The following is a 10,947-nucleotide window of genomic DNA, read 5'->3' as shown; positions in this document are numbered from 1 at the left end:
TCTCACAAGCAGACAGAACGCCTGTTCAACGAGTGCTTGAATCCATTCCATAACTCGCTCATATGTGGGGACCAATCAGCACCTGCGTCCAAAATTTGAACGATCAGCGTTCCCAGCTTGAACAGCTGAGATGAGACTGTACAGTATATAGTGTATACTGATGAACGCGGGAGCTAACTGCTTTCTGGATGGTCTCCAGGCTAGGGCTAAATTTGGAGGAGCTTACAATTACAAATCACAAGAGTTGGAGTGGCTGCCATTTTGCAGATACATGTAATTTGTAAGCAGTTACAACATCAATATGACAGTAATTGCCCTAAGTCAGTACAAGTAAGTGCGGCCAATACGATCATAGGTTTTGAACCACTCACTTCGGAAATGACTAACTCTTTTTGATAACAGATAAGCAATATCCCGAAACACAAGACCTCCAGCATTATGTCCCATTCAAGAGGAGATTCCTAACTTAACTTTTTTGTTAACAAATAAGTGTGGCAATCGATCTTTTCAAATGTAAGCAGGGTTCTAGCCAGGATTTCATTTTAGCGTAGTGGGAATGTCATGGTAGCAAAGTGACAAATCAGGAGATTGGTGTGGAAGGGGGTTCTTGGCAGCTCCACGGTGAGATTTTGATAATGGAGAGTTAAAAGTTGGTACAGTTTTGAATGGCATATCATCATTTTTCATTGTTGAGATATTGACTAGACATTGTTGAACAAGCAAATGATAGCAAAGCACCACTACACTAGTTAAAAATGAGCGTAGTGGCCCTTATTTTAGCGTAGTGGTCACAAATTTTAGCGTAGTGGCCCACTACGCTAAAATGCAAGTTAGCTAGAACCCTGGTACTAGTACTCAAGGTGTGGGTCTCCTGAAATATGTGACCTCCATTTAACATCCTATCCGAGGAATGCCATAAGGCATAACTGAAGCTTACTAGTAAGGTACCGAGTCATGCAAATTGCCTTTTCCATGGGAGCATATCAACAGACTCAAACCCCGGATCAGGGCACTGGACACCAAATTTTCTAATAACTTCTAGCACATTTTGCATTGAAATTTGTGTCTTTGCAGGTGGGTATAACTATAACGCATATATCATACTCAAAATAAAATAGAACAATTGTAACAGTGGTATTTAAGTACTGCCTATCGTCCTTGCCCAATGGCACTAGTGCTTTTGTGGCGACAGCGATAGCAGTCGTGATTTGTGATCCGGCTGCCCGGGTTCGGCGCGGGTTCGAATCCCGGGAGTCGGGATGTTGTTTCTTTCTGTTCTACTCGCCCCTCTGGTTGTTTCACAATCAAGAAGACTGACACATTATAACAGCCGAACGCACGAAAAAGGTGCACTTACTAACAACAACTTTGTAGACAATATAATGAAATTCAAATTTTGTGAAGAAAGCTGGGAATGGGTTTAGTAAACGTCATAACAACAGCTGTGTTTTAACACACCATAAATAAGTTATGTGTATGTGCATGACATGCAACTTACACTACTGTTAACGTTTCACTTTGTGCTGTGTACACTTTTGTTATCATAACCACCACCACATGTTAGTGGTTACAACTAACATAGGTTCTATTCAAGATCTTGTTAAAAACCACAACATTTGCTTCAAATACAAAGAATATCTAGCCCAAAATAACTCACCGGTATTTTTTCTGGACGGGAAAAACGTTGTCAGTAACTTTCTTAGAGGTTTATGAACAGTAAAACAATACAAACGTTTGATAATCTATGTTTTGAATATCTATATCTCTTTCTTTACGAATGAATTTGATGAATTGACCTAACATCGCAATTTTCTGATCGAAAGCGGAAGTGAAAATTCGAAAACGACTTCGGCGGCAGCCATTTTGTCAGACGAATGCTGGGAAATACAGAAAGCACCAACAGTTTTACTTTTCTGGGTATAAAAGAAAAGATTTCTTCAGAAATATTGTCCGTTGGATAGCCTCAGTTATCTATCACAAGTCTTTGTGGAATATTTAGGATGAGAAACGGAAATTTGGAAAGTTTTCCTCAAAGAACTACCAAAGGTCATAAGGTCACCGGTTCCAACATGGCCGCCGATCATGCGGAAGTTCAGTGATCACAAAGTTCATGATCAGATTTTCGCTCGCGGTGAGTATAAAAAAGGGTTACGCGAAGACATTTTGATAATTATCACCTTATAGCCATGTTGCTGTATGTCGAGGAGTTTAGATTTTGTAACTTAATGCTTTATAAAAGTGAAATAGTCGCCAACAAGTGATCATCAGCGTTCAGGTATATAAACTGTTTTGATTCGAAGTTAAAGAGGCAAATAATTTAGACTTATCTATATTCTAAACTGACATTAGGGAATGAACAATCACTTCTGTGACGTCACGTTATGACTGTTTAAGTGCAGAAAGCCTATATGGCGTTATGACACTTGATTGATATGGTGTTCCTGTCAAGAATTTTAGGCAATATTAACAGGGTCTCAATTAGAAAAATGAATTACCATTTTTTTTTTGCACAATCAAATGGATTTTACAGCTTGTAAAACCACCTTGCAATATCACGTCAATGCTAATCCCTATCACAAGCATAATCCGAAATTTCAGACTCATTTTCCACAGCGGAGATGTTTGTCAGAGTTCAATTCAGCAGTGAGTGAATACTAGAATACCTGAATAATAAGAGATATTTCTAAAGAAAGGTTGAAACACAGACTGTCTTTAAAGTTTACTGATAAACACTGTGACGCATTACAGGTGAAGTTGGTGGTAAAACTGTTAAAATGTCCAGCAAAATGCATGCCATTGTGTTTTGGTAAAGCCATGTACATGTACTACATGTAGTAAATCATATAAACAATATTATGTACCAGTAGACTTGCCATACTTGACAAGTGTCTGTCCATCATTTTATACATGTACAATGGCTAGATGAATAATGAATTGATTACCAGAACAGGTAATAAATTCTAACTTTACACCAGATGATGTTTCCAAAATGACTTGCTGTTCTATTGTACCGCTTTTGCATGCATGAATTTTTTCTTAGTTCAGTTTGAAAATTTATGAGAAGCTATAGATGGACAGTGGCAATTTTTAGGGTCTAACTTACATTGTACATGCTGAAAAAAAAACAAAAAAGGGCAACTTTTTTTACCCTAGCAACTTGAAATGCATATGCAATTCCTTAGTAATACATACATGCTAAATGATTATGATCTATGCTGTGCAATTAGCAAAATTACAATTAGCTTGTAAATACTGTATGTTGGACATGGTAGAAGACGAAAAACATTTTATTTTAATCTGTCCCTTTTATGTTTAAGAAAAAAAAAGAGCTCTCTAATCTAAAGAGGCCATTGAATTCCACACAAATCTTTCCATGCTTACAGACAGAAACAGAACTACTCTCCTCATAACATCACAAAACTCAGACATTATGGAAAATGTGGGATCATTCGTCTTCTACTGTCTCAGAAAAAAAAGAAGTCAAACCTGATAAGATACAGTTTAGCGTTAGACTTAAAGACTAGTCAAGCTGCTTACTACATGTAGTACTATATCATTGTTTGTCATTTTTTGTCACTTGCAATTAGCCTTCGGGCAAGAACTACGCTGGGGGCCAGCTGGGATTGGGCATCTAGGACAGTTTATTCGGTGGCCCAAGAGAGTCAGCCCGCCAGATTTCCTATAAGCGTCTGGGGGAGTTTAAGCCTGAAGGACATCCACCTGCCCTTTTTTTGGCCTTAAACTCCCAGGAGTGCTAATGTGTGGGCTGACTGCCTTGGATCCCCGAACAAAATTCGCTAGCTACCCGATCCTGTCTGGCCCCCAGGGTAGGCAATACGTTGCAATTAACTTATTATCATTGTATTTCTGCACACAGCACAAGAAGGATGCCTCTGAGAGAGCATGTGTCAGGATGGGTGGAGAGAGGGGTGGGTGTGGTCCTGAGAGTCCCCTCCCTGCTGCTACTGGAGGTGCTGTACCTTTGGGAGGAGAGTGTCGGAAAATACCTGCCCTACAGGGGGGTACACAAACAGAAGTTCAGCTTCCAGTACCTGTCATGGAATGTTTATATACTGGGTAAGTTATACCTGCAATACAGGGGGGTACATCAGCACAACTTCAGCTTCCTGTACCTGTCATGGAATGTTTATATACTGGGTGAGTTATACCTGCCCTACAGGGGGGTACACCAGCACAACTTCAGCTTCCTGTACCTGTCATGGAATGTTTATATACTGGGTAAGTTATACCTGCCCTACAGGGGGAACATCAACACAACTTCAGCTTCCAGTACCTGTCATGGAATGTTTATATACTGGGTAAGTTATACCTGCCCTACAGGGGGGTACACCACACAACTTCAGCTTCCTGTACCTGTCATGGAATGTTTATATACTGGGTAAGTTATACCTGCCCTACAGGGGGGTACACAAACAGAAGTTCAGCTTCCAGTACCTGTCATGGAATGTTTATATACTGGGTAAGTTATACCTGCCCTACAGGGGGGTACAACATCAGAACTTCAGCTTCCAGTACCTGTCATGGAATGTTTATATACTGGGTAAGTTATACCTGCCCTACAGGGGGGTACAACCTCAGAACTTCAGCTTCCAGTACCTGTCATGGAATGTTTATATACTGGGTAAGTTATACCGCCCTACAGGGGGGTACACCAACAGAAGTTCAGCTTCCAGTACCTGTCATGGAATGTTTATATACTGGGTAAGTTATACCTGCCCTACAGGGGGGTACAACCTCAGAACTTCAGCTTCCAGTACCTGTCATAGAATGTTTATATACTGGGTAAGTTATACCTGCCCTACAGGGGGGTACAACCTCAGAACTTCAGCTTCCAGTACCTGTCATAGAATGTTTATATACTGGGTAAGTTATACCTGCCCTACAGGGGGGTACAACCCAGAAGTTCAGCTTCCAGTACCTGTCATGGAATGTTTATATACTGGGTAAGTTATACCTGCCCTACAGGGGGGTACAACCTCAGAACTTCAGCTTCCAGTACCTGTCATGGAATGTTTATATACTGGGTAAGTTATACCTGCCCTACAGGGGGGTACAACCTCAGAACTTCAGCTTCCAGTACCTGTCATGGAATGTTAATATACTGGGTAAGTTATACCTGCCCTACAGGGGGGTACATCAGCAAAACTTCAGCTTCCAGTACCTGTCATGGAATGTTTATATACTGGGTGAGTTATACCTGCCCTACAGGGGGGTACAACTTCAGAACTTCAGCTTCCAGTACCTGTCATGGAATGTTTATATACTGGGTGAGTTATACCTGCCCTACAGGGGGGTACTCCAGCACAACTTCAGCTTCCAGTACCTGTCATGGAATGTTTATATACTGGGTGAGTTATACCTGCCCTACAGGGGGGTACTCCAGCACAACTTCAGCTTCCAGTACCTGTCATGGAATGTTTATATACTGGGTAAGTTATACCTGCCCTACAGGGGGGTACAACTTCAGAACTTCAGCTTCCAGTACCTGTCATGGAATGTTTATATACTGGGTGAGTTAGATATGTGCTGGATAGAATTGTATGGCAGTTTTGTATTGCATACAAAATAATCCTGTCCAGTGTCCAGTATTCTGACTTTAATTTGTCCACAGAGAATGAAATGGTGTGGCCCAGTGATTCAATATGGATATGTCGAAAGACTTGAGATGACAGCGAACTGGGGCAGGGGGCATTATAAATTTCCTGACATGTTTGACCAATTGCTGATGTTACGTTTCACATGTCTGTAACTCCTCTGAAGTGATTGGTTATTAATGATCCATAAGAAGGTGATGTGGTCATTGAAAATTTTATTTATGTACATTTTTAAGTGTTGGAAGAAAGTTAAGCATTGTACTTAGTCTATATTCTTGTAAGTTGAACACAGATAACCTTCCATTGAAATAGAAAGAGTTATGCTATATTATATACAGTATTATTATTAACACAACTTATGAATTTCTCTGCTATCTTCCCCAGGTTACATCCTTGCCCTGACAATCTTCTTCCTGCCTCTGAAGAAGCTCATCCAGCTCTACACACACATCCTGGCAGCAGTCATACTTCTCCTGGGCCACCTAGCAGCTGGGACCTACATTGCAGCTGAGATCGAGCAAGGATATGAGGGGCTGGTGTTCTACGACGATGACAGCTTTCACCGATTCGTCGTTCACCTCGTTGGGCAAAGCCTCGCAGCGTTGGCGTGTTCCTACCTCGTTGGGGACCGAAGATTATGGCCATATTCTGCGTCCCTGATTCCTCTCGTAGCAAAACTCTGCATGATGCCGCTTGGAAGTTTAAAACTTTTCCACACCTTTGCTGCTTTGTTCACCTCCCTAGAAGTGCTGTATTTCATTGCCAGGAACTTATTCGTGCCATACAGCCTAGTGTTGTCTGCGCAGAAGTCCGTAAGGGCTGCTACCGCTGTGGTTGGCTGGTTCCCTTACGTACTGTACCTATGGAACAAGCTGGCAGTGCCGTCGCTGTTTTTGGCGTACTGGTGTTTCATATTCGCGGTGCAGCTGTATCTGTTCCTCGGGAGCATCAACCATCCCGTACTTGAAGAGGGAACGGTTATACTGCTCCTGGCCAGTATGGCGGAGTGTTGCGGAAGCCCGTACGCGCTCCTCGGACTGTGTTTCACCGTCTCGTACGTAGCCCAGCTCATCCTCACCCTGACCAAGCTGTACCTTCAGGGGTTCGAAGCCTTTATGCATGACAACATCATGCACAGAGGAGTCACTGAGGGGCTGACACTCCTTCTTCTCGCCTTACAGACTGGACTTCTGGAACTCAAGAGTGTTCAGAGAACCTTTCTCCTCAGTATTGTCTTGTTCATCGTGTTAGCTTCTACAATCCAGTCTATGCACGAAATCACCGAGCCAATACTTTTGGCTCTTGGTGCGTCGCAGAATAAAAGCTTCTGGAAGCATCTCCGTTCTATCACCATGTGCCTTTTCCTACTTACTTTCCCTATGTACATGACATTTTTAATTAGTAGCTTCTTTGACGTTGATCTGTGGCTATTGATCATCATATCCAGTTGTATTCTCACCTCTCTACACGCTGTGGCATCCATGTTCATGTACGCGCTCTTTATGATCGACGGCTATCGCAACGAACCGTGGGAAAACCTGGACGACATTGTATACGCCATCAAGGCGACGTGCAAGACGTTGGAATTCATAGTGGCACTGTGTGTCGTGTACTATGGCGCAAAGGAAGCGCTGTTCGGAGAGTGGACTTGGATCGGAGCATCCGTTATCATTGTTCACTGCTACTTTAACGTGTGGCAGCGCGCGCAGCAAGGTTGGAAGAGCTTCTTGCTGCGTAGGAAAGCGGTCAGCAACATACAGTCCCTACGGCAGGCTACGGTAGAAGAATTAGCACAGTTGGACGACGTATGCGCTATATGCTTCCAAGAGTTGAACTCTGCTCGGGTGACCCCGTGCAGCCACTATTTTCACGGAGCGTGCCTACGGAAGTGGCTGTACGTACAGGAGAAGTGTCCCATGTGCCACACGGAGATCAAATTCGAGAGCGACACCCAGCAAGACTCGCACCAAGAAAATCAAGACAACGACAGGCAACACAACGCTGAAAATGTGGAAGAACCTAGAAACAATGAGAGAGAGGATCCTCCGTTGGAAGGACAGGGTGAAAACTTAAATGTGAATGACAATGATGCAGAAGTTGCTAGAGAAAACAATGATACAATAGAAACCACACCATCTGATGAACAAGACCCAAACACTGAAACCATACAAAACCCTGAAGATGTTGCGCAGTTTGAGTCAGAAGAAAAAGATACAAACGGGAAACCCTTGAATGAAAGACTTGATGTTACAGATCTTCCAACAGTTGTAGATAATGAAGTTGAAAATGCAAATGTAGATAGGATAAAACAAGATATTATTAAGGAACCTCAGGAGATGGTATCACAGGATGGAGACGAATTATATGCATCTTGTCATTCAGCAAGTGATGATAATCAAGAACAATCACAGATAGACTGGGAGTTTGTAGGTAATGTAGATAGCAAAGAAACACAGTATGGTGGCACAGAACCTGGAGATAATGTACAACATGAAGAAAATCAATTTGAAGATAACTGTGACAAAGGATAGCACATGTTTCTTGTATATTGATAGATTCAGATATCCTTAAGTGTCCATTAAGTTCTATAGGACCTGGTATGGTAGTTCACTGCAACAGAGGACTTGCAAGAAGAGTTTGCAATTACGATGCATACATCATATACTAGATTTGTACATATTAGGCAACGTCGATTTGACGTTTTCATCTGTTTCCATAAAAGTAAATGTTTTTGTCAAACTATAAATCATACAAACCTGTTGCCATAAATTAAAAAAAATACCTTAAAATGGATACTTAGTTTATAAAATGCTAAATTAAATCAAATTCCTAAGGTACACGTAGAAGACAAATAAGAAAAGGTGTGAAGGACAAATTTTGTTTAGTATATCTTGCTGTGTGTGTGTTTAGTCATTTGTTCATACTGAAGGCAACATTTTTTTCCAAGCTCTTTAATTACAAGTAAATATCACTTTTGGGTTCACAGAAGATGTCATCCATATAATCAAATCAATGTGGGATCTTAATTGGTCAATATTATGATAATATCATCATCATTGGTCAATATTATGATAATATCATCATCATAATGTTTTTTTTTTAATATTTGACTCGAAGTTTTGGGCAGCCCTACATCTCAGGGCCAAAGAGATGTGTCATGTATATGATTTATTTTCTTCAGAATCTTTAATTAACTTAAGATTGAATTCGAAAATATGCAGAAATATATATAAAGAAAATTGTTTATGTCAATGATGCAAGATATATGATATGAATGTTAAGTTTATTGCTAGGGTTTTTGAATGTGTTTATGATTTTTGTGTGATGTGTTCTGTATTGGTTCTGGAATGATAATCTGTCAGGGACATTAATTCTGAGCCAGGAAATTGTTTATAGATTAGAAATGTTTTTTTATTTCTGAATTAGTTATGATTTATCCTTTATGTGAAGTAAATGGAGAATGACAATGTTGTCCATTTTTTTACCTCTTCAATTATAATTATGAGGTTGGGGAAAGTACCATTCTAGCATCTGGGCTTGAGACATTACTAACAAAAGTAGCCTACATTAAAAACAACTTTCATTGATGGTACTGTAAATGCAGAAATATTCGCGGTGGATTAATATTCGCGGTTTTCGCGGCGGCCGCTTCACCGCGAAATTAAATCCACCGCGAATATTTCGTCTGCTGGCGCCGCCTAAGTTGCCCCTTTTCCACTCCATGTACATACTACTACTGTCTTTGACACTGTATAATGAAATGTTTGACATACTTACTACGGTGAAGACACACATGTAATTTTTTCATACGACCAACTGTATTACAGTACTGTACAGTATGTTCACCATGATACAATGGTCGTACTACTGTATACTAGTACGTATTGAGAGGGTAGATACGATTAGATTAGTAACAGTGGCTCACGCAAGAACAAGTCAAAAGCATGGAAACTGTTCTATCCGTCTGTATAGGACCCTTACCGGGTAACCAGCAAGTGTTTTCCGACTGGCGGTTTGTAGAGGCGCCGGGTTTTACACGGCAGTTCGTGACTACAGTGCAGTGCTGAAAATGCATTGAATTTCGCGGGGTGGCGCTACCGCGAAATTAAATCCACCGCGAAATGTCCATTTTGCCGCTACCGCGAAATTAAATCCCCGCGAAATTAAATGCATTTACAGTACCTTTAAAACTGTACAGATACAATACTGTAGTAAGAGCTCACTTCGTTACATGGATCTGTTTATATTCGCACGCGCATCAATAATAATATTTGTCCGTTTAAAACAAAAAAAAACTTTTGGAAAAATCTGTAATCATACAAAGCTGCTGCAAAATGAGAAAATATGCCGGTATTTAAAATTGAAAAAAAAAAAACAGGTTACCGTAGGTAACATACTCTGTGACATAATTATGGTTTATGTCGGTTCTGTTGTTTTCTGTGGTGTATGACATGGTGTTAATAACACATCACATTGACTTATACCAAAAGTTTACTTAAAAGCTAACGTACCTATTGCTGCCAAATGTAAACATAATCCTGTTTACGCATCAACGGCAAAATTAGCCTCTCAAAAGAACGACACAACATGAAAACAGCCACACAGCTTCACAATGCATACCTGAGACCCACACCATCATATAAACAGCCGCAACAGTGACAGCTGTGAACAGCTGACAACACGATGTGCACAAATCACGCAACACCTGATTGACAGTATCCAATTACCGCAAGGCCTCGATAACGTGTTGCTAATATCAGCATCAATTACGTCAAGATGACGTCATGAAATTACGTTCTGGCGTAATGCACCATGAAAATTGCTTTTTCTTTTGTTTCGTTTTTTTAATGTCGGGTCAACATATAGACAGTCCGACAAAAACGCGAAAAAAACAGCCGCAGCCTAACCTCTGCTTGGAGAGTTATAGGCAAACACACCTGACTCAGTAACGTAAACACAAGCGAAGGTGAGGTACTCGATACCTGTTGATTGACCTTCACGTCGACGCATACAAAAGCCCAAGGGTAGTCCGAGTACTCAGGTAACAATCTGCGGCCAGTAGAAGGGGAAGCACGACCCGACCTGAAGCTTAACAGTTAAGACTTCAAGTAGTCCCTGCTACAAATACATCCTTTTCTTGATGACCCAGCATGTAGCAACTCTCGAAAAGGTAAGGTGGTCGTTTTGGTCTAAATGTAACAGTAACTGTTGGGGTGGTAGTGGTACAGGTAAAGAAAACAAACATATAACGCTGGTTCACCTTTATCCGAGGGTAACCTATATCCGTTGTTTGTAAAAAAAAAAACGCGTATTTGGGGATTTGAAGTCGACA

General features: G+C 41.0%; 3 protein-coding genes across 3 annotated transcripts in view; 1 reads left to right on the top strand and 2 right to left on the bottom strand.

The window, feature by feature from the left end:
- LOC118414797 (E3 ubiquitin-protein ligase RNF139-like) overlaps positions 1–1,883 on the bottom strand; it is a gene marked incomplete in the record, with an annotated part of 6,474 nt that extends 4,591 nt beyond the window's left edge. The window contains 1 exon segment of the mRNA XM_035819049.1: positions 1,658–1,883.
- The window catches only part of LOC118414804, a 1,072,569-nt gene that overhangs the window by 219,797 nt on the left and 841,825 nt on the right, over positions 1–10,947 (bottom strand). The window lies entirely within an intron of this gene.
- Positions 1,999–8,991, top strand: LOC118414792 (RING finger protein 145-like). The gene is made up of 3 exons (XM_035819040.1): positions 1,999–2,131; positions 3,878–4,077; positions 6,000–8,991. The coding sequence occupies exons 2-3, from the start codon at positions 3,888–3,890 to the stop codon at positions 8,144–8,146; spliced, it is 2,337 nt and encodes a 778-aa protein (XP_035674933.1). The 5' UTR covers positions 1,999–2,131; positions 3,878–3,887; the 3' UTR covers positions 8,147–8,991.

The sequence above is a fragment of the Branchiostoma floridae genome, chromosome 4 (genome assembly GCF_000003815.2).
Source record: "Branchiostoma floridae strain S238N-H82 chromosome 4, Bfl_VNyyK, whole genome shotgun sequence".
Lineage (NCBI taxonomy): Eukaryota > Metazoa > Chordata > Leptocardii > Amphioxiformes > Branchiostomatidae > Branchiostoma > Branchiostoma floridae.
This window is presented reverse-complemented; position numbering and strand designations above follow the sequence as displayed.